This window comes from Ursus maritimus (genome assembly GCF_017311325.1).
Source record: "Ursus maritimus isolate PB19 chromosome X unlocalized genomic scaffold, ASM1731132v1 scaffold_X1, whole genome shotgun sequence".
In the NCBI taxonomy this organism is placed as follows: domain Eukaryota; kingdom Metazoa; phylum Chordata; class Mammalia; order Carnivora; family Ursidae; genus Ursus; species Ursus maritimus.
In genome coordinates this window covers 117,784,289-117,802,611 of record NW_024423319.1, presented here as the reverse complement: position 1 = coordinate 117,802,611, position 18,323 = coordinate 117,784,289, and the positions used below count along the sequence as shown (strand labels likewise).

Genomic DNA, 18,323 nt, shown 5'->3' with positions numbered 1-18,323 from the left:
CTCCGCTAACAACTGCTGTAGGCCTTTGCAGCTCGAAGGCGCGTAAGTTTACGCCAGTCGAGGTGCAGAGAGAAGGAGCACTGACTCCCATCGGTTTCAGAGAGAAGGAGCACTGACTCCCATCGGTTTCACTGCGGAACTGACCGCTCGAATAATGTTATCTTTATGTTCCCTGCCCTAGAATAAAGGATCCTTTAAAAGAAAGAGGTATGAGATTGACTGTTGGGTCCTTTCTCTTCCACATGAGTCAACTTTGACCTTTCTGACGAGGCGAAGCTTCCCAACCAAATAAAAACAGGTCTAACAGAGCACAACACCTGGGCGCTTGCTGTTTTTTTCTTTATTTAATAGATGAGCCCTGAGATGGAAGAAAAAAATCCCTTCCCTTTGATGTTTTTGCCTTCGTTTTGACTCTTTGTTACCAAGTGTACGATAAGATCAGGTCTGAGAGTCACAATCATTGCTGTTTTTGTGCCACCATAAGCTTTCTCCCCAGCCTCCGCCCCCCAAAAGCAAGGCTGATTTTATTCTTTCTAACTGGTGGACTCTTGTTTCAAAGGCCTTGAACTCCAGGGCGCTACTGAAAAGGCTTTGACATGTCAAAGGGACGCATCTTTAGCTGGAACAAAGCAACTCAAAGCCTCTATTCTCCCCGGTACTCAGCCTCGAAAATGAAAACAAAAGCAAGGCAAGGGCAAGGCCAACTGATCACTCCCCAGACACGGGAGCTCAGCCGCGGAGAACTTCCCAGCAGCCCCCGCAACTCACCTCTCGGTGATATTCTTAGCCGTCTGCAGGAACCGCGCATGATCATTCTCCTTCAGAGAGTGTTCCGCTTGGGAGATGAGGGACGCCGACCGCTCGATGCACTGCTTGCAGTTTGCAATCTGCTGAGCGAGTTTGCGAAGCCTCATCACCTTGAAAAGAGGCAAGGAGATGGTTAGGTGGGTGGGCTCGCTTAGGGAACGTGCGTCGAGCTGGACCCTTCTAATGTGTGCATCGTCCTGCACGGAAGTTGTCCTTCAATACAAGTCCAAAGAGTGGGCGGAGAAATATGGAAATCCCAGTTAGGAGACTCCTGGCTTGGATATTCTTGATCGCCTTGGAGAAGCGTCACTAATTTGTTTTATGAGAAAATACTTTATTGTGAATTGCTTCCTTGTTGATGGGGAAAAAAGGTGTTGCCTAATGGCAAGTTACAAGGGTCACCGGACCTCTTCCCTCACCATTCCCTCAATTACTGTAAGATGGCAGCGAACACTGGGACTTTCTCTATCTCAGGTTTTAAGCTGGGCCATCAAGAAAATTAAGACATCCCCGTAGATGCAAATGTGTGGCTTAAGTAAGAACCATTTTCTAAAAAGGTTTCTGCAATCCACGTAATAAAATTGTGATGTGAAAACATGAGGTATTACTATTTCCCACACGATCTAAAACTCATGTGTTAAATTAACAGAAAGAGAGCGTTTTTTCCATTGATTAATATTTTTCCTGTTGAGCAGATGAGAGAAAGCCAAAAAAAGCACAGCTGGGCCATTTCCCCTCACTGGGAACGTCATTTCCAGGCACTTTGTGCTTACTTGATAACTAAGAACTATTTTGATAAGCGTTTCCCAGTCGGGATAAAAATGCATGTTTGGTTCCAACCTCCATTCCGATTCCTGATTCTGTCTTGCTTGAAAACGACCCTCAAATGTAATTGACCGTAACCTCAGGGGTAGGCCAAGATAAGTGCACGGTAACCCACTTGACCATTCGCTCCGGTGTTTGAAATGTGCTGTGAGATGAAGCCGTCTGGCCAGAAGCCAAGTCAAAATTAGACTGCTAATTGGAAGCGCCGTGCGCCCAGTGCCCCATCCACACAGCCTGGGACAGGTCTTGGCCGGCTTCGGGATCATTCCGGAATGGAAAACAGCCCTGGGTGAAAGGGTAGGGAGGAGGCCAGTTAATCTGTCTTACAGACAAGGCTGGCTCCGGCTCCCTCCAGAATTCCTGCTAACTCCAAGAAATTCCTTCTTTCTCCAAGTCATCATTATCATCCCCATGCAACTTTAATCGAAGAAAAGGAAGGAAGGAGATGTCAGAACTTGAGGCCTCTAAGGAACGTCTGATTCCAGCTATGTCGTACTGCAGGAAACTCATGCTTCACTGAGAGACAGCGGCCGCAAGATTCCGGGCAAGAGTGAGAAAAATTCCTCAAAGTAGGGACTTGGAGAGAATGAAGTGTCAAAACCTTGGAGCTAACACCCTACGATATTAAGCCTGGTAAAAGACTTCACTCACTGTAATTACAGTGACCATCGGCAGCAGATTAACTAACGTGTTCATTAGTCGAATGAAATAACATTTCTTTTACACCGAACTGAATTTAGTGTCTAACATGGTTACATCCAGAAGTAAAGCTGAGAAAGGCACCGAGTCCAATTCAAGGTATTAGAACACAACCATCAGAGGAAGGAAGATAACTTAGAGTCCGTAACAAACCAAGTGAATGAAATAGTTAAGCATACAACGGAATTAAAGACGCTTAATACGATTCTAACAAAAGAGACACTTATCCTTTTGGTATGCCTACCAGTGATCCCACAGACTCCAGATGCAACAGTGCTTGAACTCTATTTTCTTCTTTCTTTTCTTCTATCATGATATTGGAAATGAAAAGTGGCATTAAGAGGAAAAGATAAAAACAAGAGTTGAAGCGAGCCCAAATGAGAGCCTCCCTTGAAAACCTAGGAACGCTTTACAGAAAACAATTGTTGGCATAATTTTAATTTTAGTTCAAGTGTACAGTTTCATCTGATACACCAGATCGGAGCTTTTCAAAATGGTGTGCACAAGAATCAGCTGGGGCTCTTTTGAAAAGAGAAACTGTAGATGTTTGGGCCTACTCTCCAAAATCCTCCGTCAAAAGTTGTCATTAGCAGAGCAGCACAAATCAGCATTTCAACAGGCAATGAGCTGCACGTGATGGATCAGTAGTTCGGTCAGGACTAGCATAACATAACACAATAAAAATAAATAATTTTTTTAAATAAAAAATAAATAAAAACTAAATAGACGAGAAGAGGCGAGGAGAAACAAAAAAGAAAGTAGCAGAGTGCATTCTTGGTACAAAGGGCAGATTAGGTTTTGCAAAAACTTTTCATGCGTGTGCAGGCACGCACGCATGCTGGATTTCATGTCCTCTCTAGTTTTTACTGTGGGTTGCAGTTAAAAAAAAAAGAAAAAAGAAAAACACTACTCTAAGTCAGGTATTCACCAACTATGGTCTGTAAGCCATATTCAGCACACACCTATCTGTATAAATAAAGTTTTATTGGCACACTGCCACATTCATTCATTTAGGAATCATCTACGGCTGCTTTCACACTACAACACTGGGCAGAGCTGAGCTGTTGCAACAGAAACTGTACGGCAAAGCCTAAAATATTTATTATCTGGCCCTTTGTAGAAAAAGCTTGCCAACTTAAGTGATTCTGATCAAACAGCCCTGATCTGAACCACGCTCTGGGAAACACTATCCTACTTGCTACAGCACTTAAATCAGACACCGAGCATTTAGCAAAATACTAATTTTGTCCTTAGAAAACACTTTTTTGGGGTGCCTGGGTGGCACAGCCGTTAAGCGTCTGCCTTCGGCTCAGGGCGTGATCCCGGCGTTCTGGGATCGAGCCCCACGTCGGGCTCCTACACTGGGAGCCTGCTTCTTCCTCTCCCACTCCCCCTGCTTGTGTTCCCTCTCTCGCTGGCTGTCTCTATCTCTGTCAAATAAATAAATAAAATCTTTGAAAAAAAAAAGAAAACACTTTTTTATATACTATTTTAAAAATCTGACAAGACGAATAAAATTTGATTTTTGAAAAGAAACACAGGATACTGGCACATAAGAAGATTCTTTATATGTATGTGTTATTGCTGCGGGAGACATTTTTCCAAGTCGGCCCTGTTCTTTTTTTCCTTTGGGAAGTGTTGATTGCACATTGTAATTTCAGGAATTCACTCCATACTCATCATGGAAATAGCCTGCTGGTTGAATCTCCTTTCAGTGTGGACATAGGCCTATATATACCAATTTATTTGTTGCTTATTTTACCTCACACGTACTTTAAAAAGTAGCCCTTCATTTTTCTTTAAATGCATTTTAAATGCTTTTAATATATGTGCTTTTACAGCTATTGTAGGATTCCCACTCCCAAATTGTTATGTCCTAACAACTGATCCTGTCATCACAAGTCTCTGCATTGCCAATGAGGCCTGATGTGGCGTTTTTCTACAAGGCTCTAGAAAAGCCTGAACGCGTAGTCCAGTTAATTATCTTAAATTTTGGAGATTTAGAGTGCATAAAAGCAGTGAAGAGAAGGGACCCTTTTTCTCTGTGGCTACAGCCTTCTACCATCGATCTGCGTCTGAACATAAAACACATCATTTACTCAATCTGGAGTTTGCTGCCAGCTTTTCGTGCGTTGACATGAAATTTATCTCCTACTATTGAAGAGATAAGACAATTCTTTCCCAGGGAGTCTCATGGCTTGAGACTCTCCAGTCCCTCCAAGGAGAAAGGCTGCCGAGCTATTTCTTTCAAAGCCAGCACAACGGTCCGCGAGCAAGCAACACCAGTATGGACCAATGGGTCCCAACCCTGCCTACATGGCAAGCCCCCAGCTGGAGGATCTGCGGTGAGTCTGCTGCCACCAGGTCTAACGGCCTCGTGATCCACACCAGAGACGTGTGGCGGCCGAAGTCATAAGGTGGATGAAATTCACCGCCGTGATCCCCACGGTTCTGCCAGGTCCTCCTCCAGCTCCCCACACCGGGCACCAAGTCCGTACTTGCCCTCCCTGCCCAGCGCCTCAGCTTCCCAGCGTGTTGGTACTCACGCTCTTCTCTTCTTCAAAATGAATCTCTGACACCACGTGCCCTGGCCAGGGACTCAGTCACCGTGGATTCCGAGCTTTGGGATCCACTAGTCTCTGGTGATGTGCCAAACCAGTAACTCACGAGAAAGCCAAACCGGGCCTCATCTTTCAAACCAAGTAACGTTTGCTTTTTAAGTCTGCCTTCTGAGCTAATGTTCCCAAACAAGTGTGCACTTTTTAAAAAATGATAAATTTCAAACACACAGACGATTTTTAAAGTCATGTGATCAACTTCCCTGTGCACAGTCCCAGCTTTACCAAATCTCAATATTTTCATCATATTAGCGTAAAAGATTTCTCAAAAGGAAGTAAAATATTGATAGCAGGGGCGCCTGGGTGGCACAGCGGTTAAGCGTCTGCCTTCGGCTCAGGGCGTGATCCCGGCGTTCTGGGATCGAGCCCCACATCAGGCTCCTCCGCTATGAGCCTGCTTCTTCCTCTCCCACTCCCCCTGCTTGTGTTCCCTCTCTCCCTGGCTGTCTCTATCTCTGTCGAATAAATAAATAAAATCTTAAAAAAATATATTATTGATAGCATGGAAGCCCTGTGTGTCCCTCCCTAACTTCATTCAAGTCCTTCTCCAGAGGAAAACACCTTTTTGAACTCAGGGCGGATCACTCCTATGTACGTATGCATGCCTAAACATCATATGGGAGTTTTTGGTAGTTTATCGAGTTTTATATAACAAGTCTCACTCCAGGCAAAGCATTGTAAAGCTTGTTTATATAAATTTGTGATTTGTCCCTACGAATACATATCACCCTGGTTCATTAATTTTAACTTTTGAAGACTGTTCCATTATATAAATATAGAACTGTCTTACAAACAGCTTTACTGCAATATAATTAACATACAACAAACTGTATATATTTAAAGTGCAAATCTGGCAAGTGTTCAAATACATGTAAACCCATAAGATAATGAGCACATAGACCATGCCTCCATTTTTCTCCTGCCCTTGGTAACTCATCCCAGTCCCCCCTTCCCCACTCCCTGTCACTCATCCCTAAGCAACCACTGATTTGTCTTCTGTCACCGCAGATTATTAGAAAGTGCTGTTTCTAAACTTCCATATGAACGTAGTCATGCAGTATGTACTATTTTCCGTCTGGCTTCTTTCACTCACCATAATTTACTGAGATTCATCCACGTTGTTCCATGTATCAGTAGCTCGTTCTTTTTGTTGGTGAATAGTATGGATGTGCCCCAAATTGTTTATCTGTTTATCTGCTGATGGACATTTGAGTCATTTCCAGTCTGGGGCTATTACTTTTGCCATTCCCATGAAAATCCATGTACGTGTCCTATAGGGACATATGCTTTCATTTCTCTTGGCAAACGCTTAGAATGGCTGGATCATATGGTAAGTGTATGTTTAACTACTTAAGAAACTGTCAGTTTTTCAAAATGCAGTTTTATTCTTATAAACAGCGTGTGAGCCTTCCAGTCCCTCCATGTTCTCGACAACACTTGGTATGGTCCATCTTTTTCATCTTAACTAGGTAAGTAGGGTATCTCCTTGAGGTTCTAATTTGCCTTACTGACTTTTCTTAACAACTAATGATTGTGAACATCTTTCCATGTGCTTATTTGCCATCCATATGCCTTCCTTGGTAAAGTGCCTATTCGAATCTTTTACCCATTCTGGTAAAGGTGTTGTTTGTTTCCTTGCTAATGAGTTTTGAGAATTTGTTATACACCTGCATACAAATACTTTTCTATTTAGATAAATACTTTATAAATACTTGTCTCCAACCTGTGGCTTGTCTTTACATTCTCTTAACAGTGCCTTTTAGAGAAAAGTTCTTACTTTTGATGAAATATCATTACCTGTTTAATTTATAGTATTTCTTTGATGTTTTCAATATTGTATATGAACAATCTTTGCCCAACTCAAGGTTCACCAAGATTTCCTCCCATGTTTTCTTCTAGAAGTTTTATCCTTTTGTCTTTCAGATTAGGAATATCCGTTTAGATTTAATTTTTGTCTATGGCGTGAAATATGGCTTGAATTTCATATTCTTACGTGCAGAATAGTGTCTCCTACGTGAAGGCTGAAACTCAGTTTCCAAACTCCCCCCGACGCTGAGCTGCCTTTGTAGTTTCAGTGTCTACATTTTATCTCCCAAACTGCTATTGTGTTATTTTCACATTTCTTTCTTTCTGATTTTATATCCTTTTGTGGCTTCACAAGTTTTTGCTCTTTTAAAACAGAAGTTATCCCTTCATTATCGCTTTAAACATCTTTTTAATATTTTCCCATACAATGAATTTCACCTGGGGTAAGATGATGTCTGTGTTGATTTTGCGAGCTATAGTTTCAGAAATGCAAGATTTCTTTATATGCTTCAGCACTGCAGCTTGAGTTTCAGATGTAAAGGGAAGAATTCATTCATAACCTTTTGCTCCCTCACCCTCCTGACTTAGCCCCCTCCCATTCCCTCTGGATACTGGTATTACCATCAGTTTTCCTCACCTCCCTCACCCTTGGGGGGTCCTCATTCAGGGATCCTCTGAATTTCTGAGGCTTCTCTTTTGCGCAGGCATCGGTAATAGTGCAGAGCCAGGCTCCAACCCAACAACAGACTCGTTCCAGACTCCCGGGCCCGAAATCGCTGAACACTATGACCCGAGGCAGAGGTTGGCAATAATCTTTTTCAGTGCCTTTTAATGAACTGAGAAGCCTTATATGGCCCGTGGCATTAACCAACGAGTCCGATTTTAGTTGCCCATACCATCTGGACCACTTCTAGCCCCTTTATCCCCAGGCTTTGAGAACTCTTTATCCGTTGGAGTTGAAGGCGTTGCTGCTTTGGTCTTTTCCAGACCAAGTCCCACTCCTGTGTTTTCGCCACAATCGCAGCTTTGCAGGTTTGTACCATTTCCGGCCCATGGAGACCTTTACCTTGTTTTGGGTCCCGCTGGGTCTGCTTTCCTATTTCACTGTGTTCTCTTGTCACTGACACACGTTCGGGGTGGAGCGGGTGCACCAAAGCACGCCCCCCACGCATCACCACGGCCAGAACTGCAGACACCCCTTCACTACTTTGATCGAGCTCATGAGAGAGACCCTCATGCTGGGAAGTTAAGCATGGGAAAGGCATGCTGGCCAAGCTGAATACGGGCCCCCAAAGATGCTCCCATCCTAATCCCAGGAGTTTTTAAACTATGGCGCTTTACATGATAAGAAGGGATGTTGCAGAGGTGATGAAGGTAAGGCTCTTGAGAGAGGGGGGTATTATCCCGGATGATCTGGGTGATCCCGGTGTAGTTAGAAGGGTCCTTAGAGGAGAGAGCCAGAGAGAACTGTGTCAGAGAAAGAGATATGATGAGGGTAGCAAAGGTCAGAGTGATGTGATAAAGAAACCAGGAGCCAAGGAACGCCGGTGGCCTCTAAAAGCCAGAAAAGGCAACAAGTGGATTCTGCCCTAGAGCCTCCGGAAAGAAACAGCACTGCCGAAACCTTGACTTTAAGCCCAGTGAGACTGACTTTGGACTCCCGACCTCCGGAAGGTCAGGAACTAAATCCGTGTTGTTTTGAGCCACCCAGTCTGCGGTACCTTGTTACAGCAGTGATACGAAACGAACGATATGAGTGTCGAGAGCGGGTGCCTTCACCATGGAAAGGCAACAAATCCCCTCCTACACGCATATGAATGAATTGTAGCTGTATTTCGGGCAATCGTGTATCTGAGGACCTGGAAGATGTCAGGTATTAAGAGATGTACGCACGTGGTGCATGATAACGGGAGAGGAAAAACGTGCCGTGAGGATTCCAGGCTGACACTCAGTGCTCTTCGAAATCGTACAATTTGGTGGTGGGGAAAAGTCACTTCTCGACACATTTGAGCCCGTTCTTGGCCAGCGAGTGACTTCATACTAACTTGTTAGTTCACTGTAACAGCTTCCAGGGCTATTGGATTTGACTTTACTTTTCTGATCACCATCACAATTTACATGCATAGATATTTTTCAACTTACACAGACAAAGTAATCTAAAATATTATGCAGTATTGAAAGTACCTTTTAAATGTGGTAGAAAACAGAGAAGAGCACATATATTAGCTATTGGAACCTCTGTGTACCACTTAATGGTTGCTAATTTAATTATACATATTTCATTAAAGCACGGTTATGAGTAGTAATAAAGAACTTCATGAATTTATTGGATCTTGAATGAATGTTTCTATTTTTAAAATATTTACAAAATTACCTTTTGAGGGTGGCAAAGAAATGAGTAAAATAAAATGGATCCCAAGTAGTTCAATAATAACCATAGGAATTTTAAAGATACAAACATTAGAAAAGAATTACTATTAATATATCCCCAAAGGGATATATGATATAGTGAAACTATAGTAGTTTTGCCACCATGACATTATACCTGTCTGAATTCGCTCGAGGGCATGGGAAAATACTTTGCAATTTCTATATAAAGTCTGACTCGCTGAAACATTTATTTAATACTGTGCTAATTGCCAGGATATAGCGATAAATATGAAATGAACTCCTGCTCTGTGGAACCCACCTTCTCATAGAGAAGAAAGATGAAAACAATGGCTATAATAGACCAGAGCTCCATGCTGCCCCCTGGAGTTCAGTAATGGAGGAGAGGTAATGTAATGTAATCCTTTTATTACAGATGTGCATAGGAGATGGTGATAATACAAAGAAAGGGGTGGAGAAGAAAATGGCCAACCAGGGGCCTTTGAGCTCCGTCTCAAAGACAAGAGGAGATTACGGAAAATACAGAAAAGGGGGGGGGGTATTCGATATTTCCTAAGCTATTGAAGGGCATGGGAATATGATGTTTTCTCCAGGTAGGGAATATGAAATCGTCTACCCTAGAAATCATACCTTCCCTTCTTTGATCTTGGTTCCAATAATCTGTCGTCTCTGCTGAATGATCTCAATGAGAAGATCACACTCCTCCATCAATTTGGCTTCTTGACGTGATGCATTGACCTACAGGATAGATAGAAGAGTAAGCGTTTATATGGCCTTTGTTTTCAGTTACATGCTCTTTAATGTCGACTACTATGTTTCTGGTAATCACTAAAAAAGATATTTTAAATGTTAACTCTTCTTCCAGTTATACAGAGATGGAAAATATAGGACTTACATGTCCGCTCCCTATCTTGCACCCTTGGAGAACACTATTATCATTGGCAGCAGTCTTTTCTACTAAGCCATAACTTGCCCTTCCTTAAGGAAGAATCTTCCCAACATATATGTAGCTATTACCAATTAGTTGGAAATTGACACTTGAAATATATTTGTGACTCCTGCTTTTATATCTTGAAAGAAAGTGTAATTTTGGCCTATTAAAAAAAAGTAAGTTAAAAAAATAATATTATTCCTTTATGGAGACAAGATTACTATCGATGTCCATTGAACAAATTTTCCAAAAGCAAGGTAGCAAGATTTTATCACATTTACTTAACTTTTCTTTTAAATACAGACATTGACTTTGTATTTCATCACTATGAAAACATCAAAAAAGAAAAAGAATGGTTGACCATTTTATTAATCTTAGGACATAATTTAAAATTTTACTTCTGGTATACTTCCGAAAGACCGAGGTTCTAAAATGAACACATGCCATTCTCCAGGAAAGGTAGATGATTCTAGAATGGCTTGTATTTGAAGTTTTTAAGACTCATTATATGCAAGGGAGGGTGACAATTAGCTCATTCTTGGCAACTGGGCTTGGGAAATACTCTGCACATGTTATTTCCTCCACCTCATGACAATTCCCAAATGCTTATTCGCAAACAGAGACCCAAAAATCACAGCTGTGGGAAATGGAGAGAGCATGCATGAGTTTTATGATTTTAACACAGCACAGAAGTTGCAGTGTTACAGAGAATGACAATAGCATCATTGATTACTCTAGCATATCTCAGGGAGGAGACATGGCCCAGTCATTAAGCCCTTTTGATTTGAGATACTTCATTTAACTGCAGTAATTCCATTCTCTCTGAATGACATAGACTGGAAGTAGGGTCAGAAGTTCAGGATAAAAATCCACTGATGGCTGCTCAGAGAAATCATGTCCTGTTTCCAGCGGCCAAGATTCCTTGAGTTTTATTCCTGATCTTGATAAGACACAGCAGAGAGACTACTCAAGACATCTTATTGAGAAGATGATGGTCACTGGCCATCTGCAGCAAACCGCAAGATCAGGTCCTATGTCAGGTTAGCACACAGACGTGTTTGCTAAGTGTTTAATGAACAAAAAAATTTATAAGATGCATTGATGGGCAAGTACAGAATGTGGAACTCAGGCTAATATTTCAAGGAAGTTCATCACCGGGCTCAATTTCTCTTACCTTTACTTTCATGTTGTCATTTCTAGTTCCCCTTGAGGATTCCCAAATAAACTTAGCTATCTGTGGACATATTTACTTGAAAGGCCACTACTCACAAGAAATTTCTTGTCTTTCCCTTTGAGTTCAAAGGGAACTAAGTTTAATAACTGACCACAACCGAGCTGTGAGAAGGATGGAATCATATAGAAACCAGGGGCACATTACGATGGAGAAAGTGAAACTTCTGGAAAGTGGCACCTGACACTTGAAAAGTATCTTCTAGAATGAGCCCTAAGAGCGAAATTGTACTTGAGCATACAATCAAGGTAAATCTAATAGGACGTAAGATCCATGAGGGCAGGGATCTTTGGCTGTTGTATGAAATAAGGCAACTCTCCCAAGTCTTTTCATTTTCTTGGTGACGCCGTTGTTTTTTTTTTTTTTTTTAAGTTTTTATTTATTTAAGTAATCTCTACACCCCACATGGGGCTCGAACTCACAACCCCAAGATCGAGAGTTGCATGCTCTTCCAACTGAGCCAGCCAGGCACCTCTTGATGATGCCCTTATTAGCACGAAAGTTTTTAATTTTGATAGAGTCCAATTTACCTATTTTTCTATTGTTGTTTGTGCTTTTGGTGTCATAGCTAAGCAACCTAATCCAAGGTCATGGAGATTCACACGTCTGCGTTCCTCTAGAAGTTTTATCTCTTACCTTTGGGTCTTTGAGCCATTTTGAGTTAAGTTTTGTGCGTGTGGTGCAAAGTAGGGTCCAGCTGTGTCTTTTTACTTATGGATAGCCGGTTGCCTAAGCACCATTTATGGAAGACACAACTCTTTCCTTCATTGAAGTGTCTTAGCACTTGCATCGAAAATCAATTGAACGTATCACGAAGTCCTCAGGTTTCAATGTTGTTGCTAACATATTCTGTGCTGAATGATATTCTGGCTTTGAGTAAACCTGACCCAACCCCACCAGGAGTTCTAGAGTAGGTGCCAGGAAATGTGGTGTGGAGTACCAGCTCTACTCACTTGCAGGAGGATGAGGTTGGGAAAATATCCATTTCTAAGTTCTCCTATTTTGTAAAATGAGGTGAATAATATCTGCTGTCTCAGCCATGTGGGTTATTGTGGGTAAATACGTGAAATAGTATATGAGGAATTAGTAACACTATGACGTCATAGACAAATCTGAGGTGGTATTGTCTGTATTGAGAAGTAGTTTTGTTAATAGACTACGATTTAGTTTGGGATCCATTTCACTCCGAGGATCACTGGGATTTGGGTTACTCTATGGTAGGAAGAGTGTCCCAGTTGCCATCATAACATGGGGTTCCATTTAATCCCAATCCTGACCATTTGAGATTTATGATGGATAGATTTGTTTTACAAAAAAAGTAGACCGAAATCTACTTTGTTGAGCCAAATATGTTTTGAGAAAGCTGATACCACAACCACCATGGTCCCAAAATATAAATTCCCAGAAATTTGGAAACATGATCTGTTCATTTTCGGCCAAGTATTTTCCTTAGATCTTTCAAAAAACACAGAATTGACTTTCCTTTGAAATCAGGAAAGTTGAATCTCTTCTTACACTTTGATGAAGCTTCCAAATTTTTGGTAACTCTAGCATTCTTAAATTCCAAAAGGTACAATAAAATAAGTTGAATGCTATCCTGTATTTCTAAAATTCTTCCACTACAAAGAAGTTTTCCACAGTTTTGCTGTTTTATATGTCACTTAAAAGAAGCTAATGGTTTGACTGGACTTCACTTCTTCTATGGGCTATTCAACCAAATGAGTGAAGGGCTTATCGGCTGCTTGCAGTGTGTTCAGGTGTTTCTAGTTCCCAGGTTTGCTCTGGAAGCGGGCAGCTCCTGGTCATGATTTCAGCTTTCAACTTCAGATTCAGATCTTTTGATTCAGAATCACTAAGGCTAATGGAAGTGCTTTGAGTAGAGCCAATATAAGGATGAAAGAAACAGCCCCCAAACCTTCTTTCATAGACCTCTACTTCCACCTTCTTCGTCCCTAACCTAAAGGCAACAGTGGGGTGGGCATAATTAGGAATGATGGCCAGTGGTAGGCGACTACTGGATCCCACCTCTGGACCGCACTGGAAAAAGGGCACTTATCCTTCAGTACTCTTGACGTTGCAGGACAAAATAGAGCTTAAAATTAGGTCTCTTCCCATTGCAGGCTTCTCACTGCTAGCTTTTTTTCTCATCTCAATTATACTCACATGTAAATGTCACCTCGGCCCCTCATGACAAGAAACTCAGTTACTTGACCTCATCTGTGTTCTGGCCTCACCCATGTGCTCGGCACGCAACCTCTCTACATCTGGAGTTAAAACTTCCTTCTCATCCTGAAACGCATCATCCCCCCCCCCCATCATTGTTTCTAGTCCTTGGTACTGACTTCATCTCTTTGCAAAATACTCTAAAGTAATTCTTCTCAAGCTAGACCCAATCTCAATTCTGGCAGAATTTCTTTCTTCTTTCAGGTGAATGATCCTATTTTTTAGGCCCTGATGCCTTATCTGACTGTAAGTGACACAGCCAATGTCATACGCGCTCAGGTCTACTCTTAGGAACTGCTTGCAGCCGTCACTGTGAAAGACCTACATACAACTATTGATTCATTCATCGATCTATTCATTTATTCATTCGAATAATAGCAACTGGGTTCCCAGTGTGTCTCAGACAGCATTCCAAGTGCTGGGCAGGCAGGGCGTCCAAGACAGACAAAGTTCCCACTATCACAGAGTTTACATATAAGCATAGGGGAACAGGCTGAACAAGTCAAGAAACAAAAATTTTGGATCATGACAAGTGCCTAGAGGAAATTAAACAGGGTAATGTGACTGAACATGGCTGAGCGTTGGGTCCATTTCATGGGACAGACAAGAATTCTCTGACAAGTCTCTGGAGGAATGAATAGGAACCAGCTAAAAGACATGGACAAGGTATTTGCTGGCACTCCCAACTCCGCTTTTAATGGGGACCCCCACACAAATTCTACAGTCTAGCTTCATTATTTACAGATTCCATATTCGCGATGTGCATACTCACTCCAACTTAAAAATTAATTTGTAACCCCAAATCAATACTTGTGGCCTTTTTGTGTTTGTTTCAGACATGCCCAGAGCACAAAAAACACATGAGTCACCCTACTAGCTGAGGTCTGAAGCAGGACACGCTCAGCCTTCTTGCTTCAGCTCTTCTATAATCCAAGGATGGAGACAATAGGGACAGTGCAGTGTGGTCCAAGAAGCTCTGGCTCTCGGGCCAGCTGGACGGGTTTCGAGTCCCAATTCTGGCTCCTGTGAGTGCGTCAGCCTCAGGCAAGTCACTTAGCACTCTGGAACCTCCTTTCCTCTTTCATAAAACAAAGACAATAGAATCTACCAGGAGGACTGGCTTTCGAGATTTAAGATTATATAATCTGGGTGAAGGGTGTATGTGTGTGTATGTGTGGCTATTTCCCCGAAGAGCAATGGTTCCATTTTGGCCAATTCAGTGTTGCCGGCAACTTTATAGAACGTAACTACCGCAAATGACGAGAATCGATGTATTTACCTATTATCTAGTGTGTCCATAATGGTCCCAAGTATTTGGGGAGCAGGAAAGGTAGAATGAGAAGGGAAGTTACATAGGACACAGAAGAACAGCCTGGCTTGTAGAGCTGGGGCCCCACTCTGCCCTAGTCCTACAGTAGTTTCGCTTCTTCTCATTGACAGACTATGACCATCTCATCCTTTACAGCCTAATGAAAGAGAAATGAGAAAGTCAAACAATGAAGTGAGCGTAGAAGGCCAACACTCCTGTCTTGTCCTCCTAGCGCTGAGATCTCATTCAGCGCTGACGTCAGATACCAACAGTCGGGGCGGTCCCGTGGGAGTCACCGCTGGGCTCACGGTCTATCTGCCTTTGCTAGAAGTGCGGTCACACGTCCTCATTCCCCGGCGTTGTTAATGATAACATAAACGGGTTAGCTGTTTTCTCTAGAGCACTTGGTTAGCAACGCCCAGTAAAAAGTTCCCCGTGTTAAGTTTTATGGTATAATAGTGTCACGGCATTTCACAGGAGGGGCGGGGGGAAGCGGACAATTTCTTATTTTGTTCTTGTCATATATGTATAAATATTCAAAGGATTTAATTACATACACACTAAAAATTGGACTACGTGTCTGCAAAATGTTCTTTAGCAGTCTGTAAACAGTTTCTAAGTATCTCTAAAAACTTGCTCTTTTAATTTGACTTGTATTCAACTGCAAAATGAGATGTTTAGTGCGAAGTATAAACATCATTAGATTTCAGACACATGTGGCCTTAACATCTTTAGAAATATTCTATGAAACTCTTAGAAGGCGACGTCAACGGGGAAAAGTTACCTGGCCACTTCTCACGGGTGCCATTGGACTAATATGCATTTTAGAAATCCTCATTTTCTCATTTTAAGATGCTTCGTTGAAATGCGCTAGCCATCTCTAGATTTTGAGAACAGAACCTTTTAATTCCTCTCATGAGAAGGATATGCTGACTTGAGAGATTACCTTCTATTCATACACAGATGCAAACAGCGGAGTAAGTTTCAGAGAGGATAAGGCTGATGTGTCGGAAAAAGGAAATTTTATTTCAGGGTGTGGAGGAAGGAGGGATGCTGGTGTTACCCAATCCCAGAGGCCACCATTCACATTGAATTCCATGAGAATGGTGCTCCCCGCCCCCCGGCCTGCGCAGCCCAGGAGACTGCCCCTACCACACGGGCCCACCATTAGCGCACTCTTGAAATTGTTCTATCAAACTGCGACCCCTTTGGTCGAAGATTCTAAATCTTGCTATCCTTAAAATCACTGCTGATGAGATTGGGGGTTTAAAAGACAAATGTCTACTTTACAAATTTGCCTAGAATTGGTCCTCATGGCAAAAGCAAAGCTGTACCGTGATTCAGATTAAGGTGACCCTGAGAAAGGTTAAAACTCTTCTTTGTTTTATGTTATGTTGATGTGTTATTGGTTAAACTCAACAGCGTTTTTCTCTGTTACTAAGAATATGTGATTCTGAGTCTGCATCCAAATTTAAAGGCGTTAGTGTTATTATTATGTCTTAGTAACACCATTATTTCATACTGTTATAGGCTATAACATCTATAACAATCCCATCTCACTCCAAAAGAAAAACATTGGAGGAGTTCATTCCAATCTGCCCGGGGCCGGAGCAACGGAAACACAACGGAGCTGCAGATAAGCTGATAATTTGGCCAGGAAGATGAGGGTACAGGGAAAGCCTGTATGCAGGTGGGCTCCGTGCCCCGCCTTGGACTGCTGACCAGGTGCGAAGAGAAATATGAGGATCTGAGGGTGCTCTGGGTTTTATTGCCAAAGGCAGCTGTGATGAACATTCCAGACCCTGGGGCAGAAGTTAGACAGAGCTGCCAGAAGGAACAATGAAAGCAACTCTAGCACTTGAGTTTGTATATAAAACTGAGCCAAAAAGAATTGAGTAAGAGCAGACTGTATTACTGTAATTCATCTAATATGTTTATATGTAATCTTCACCCTAAAACTCTCTCACACCGGAGTCAAATATTTGTGGACCTAGCTCAAGTAGATGAGAGAGAGGAGTGGCCAAGTTCCCAGGGTCCCTGTCTTTGGGGGAGAAACTGGAGTACAGGACCATATTTTTTAATATTTTATACATTCACTTAAAGTTGAACACTTTTGACTGAAACTTTTGAAAGCCAAAGAGACAGGCTTTTCAGAAAAATAAAAAACAGAATCCCTTCATAAAGTGCTTTTGGTGAGAAGGTAAAGTAGTGACGGTGTGGATTGAAGCTACACAGAATCCAGCCTTCACCGCGGAGTGACGTGAGGGAAAATGCTTTGGCCCAGAGGAGGCCAATTCTGCGCGCTGATGAACTCTCCACACGGATTCTGCTCTGTTTTTGCTATGGGATCGAAAAATAGCTCCCAGGAACCTCACAATAAGTCCTCTTTTCTTGAGGTTTCTAAGATTATGAAGGCTGAATGTTGGATAAGGAAGTGTGATGCCATTAAAAATGGCAGCCTGCTGTGGTAAGCTGGCAATAAAAGTCTTCTTATAAGTGAAACACAACTGTGATGAGACGATAAAACTGTCCAGTGAGAGTACCACTGCTAATGCCTGAGACTCTGAAGCTTCACACAAAGGCATTTCCCCCCCAGGAGGAGCACACACAACACGTCCATTGAAGACATTGTTGACGTTGTTGTGAATTTTTCAATAAAGCAAAATCGTCAGACAAGGTGAAATGATTTAGAGTGAACAAGGGCTAGAGGAGGTGGCAGTTCAGAACTCGAGGTCCTGAGGAAATCTTCCTGGGGCTGAATGCCAGGTCGTCCTTACCTCCTAGTAGTATGTTCTTGGGCATTTGCTGAAACTCTCCATTTCTCGAGTTCCTCTTACCTGGTAGATCAGGTGCTCTCCCAGGGAGCACTGGCAATGCGTGGAGAAATTCTAGGTTGTCACAAGGGGGGGCGGGGGTCACGCCCTGTATCTAGTGGGTGGAGGCCAGAGATGCTACCCAGCAAACATCCAGCAATGCTCAGAACAGCCCCCGCCACAACAGAGAATGATCCAGCCCCCAATGTCACTAGTGCCAAGGCAGAGAAACCCGGGCGTAGCTTGTGGTGAGAGCTAAATGATTCAGTACATGAAAAACCACTGAGAAATGTTTGGCACATAGTAACTACTCAATAAATGATAACCATTACTATTGATAAGAAACTCTTTTCATCTGGAATGTCTACATAGGACCAATACTACAAGTTCTAGGACCGGTCAGCCTGTGCTGACTACCCGCTGGACTTAATAGCATGAATCGAAATTTGTTTCCATCTATATCTTTCACCAAAACAACGGCTTTGGAAGCTATAACGTGAACACTAACTCCAGAATTTTTGGAGTTATTTTCAGATCCCAAATGCATTCTCTAAAGGCTCCTTCCTGATGCAAAGGGGTGGGGGAGGGTGGGGACAGAGGAGAGTCTTCCAAGACGTACAGCAGGAGTTGGGAGACTTTGCTGCAAAGGCCTAGAAAGTAAATGTTATGGCTT

The 18,323-nt window shown here is 42.4% G+C and overlaps 1 protein-coding gene across 4 annotated transcripts in view; it reads right to left on the bottom strand.

Annotated features, from left to right (window-relative positions):
- The window catches only part of MID1 (midline 1), a 581,834-nt gene that overhangs the window by 33,535 nt on the left and 529,976 nt on the right, over positions 1-18,323 (bottom strand). For all 4 annotated transcript variants that reach the window (XM_040634579.1, XM_040634592.1, XM_040634586.1 and 1 more), the window contains 2 exons: positions 9,774-9,881; positions 769-917 (listed from right to left, as the gene is read on the bottom strand). In XM_040634579.1, the coding sequence (XP_040490513.1) occupies positions 769-917; positions 9,774-9,881 (257 nt within the window). The remainder of the gene's footprint in view (positions 1-768; positions 918-9,773; positions 9,882-18,323) is intronic.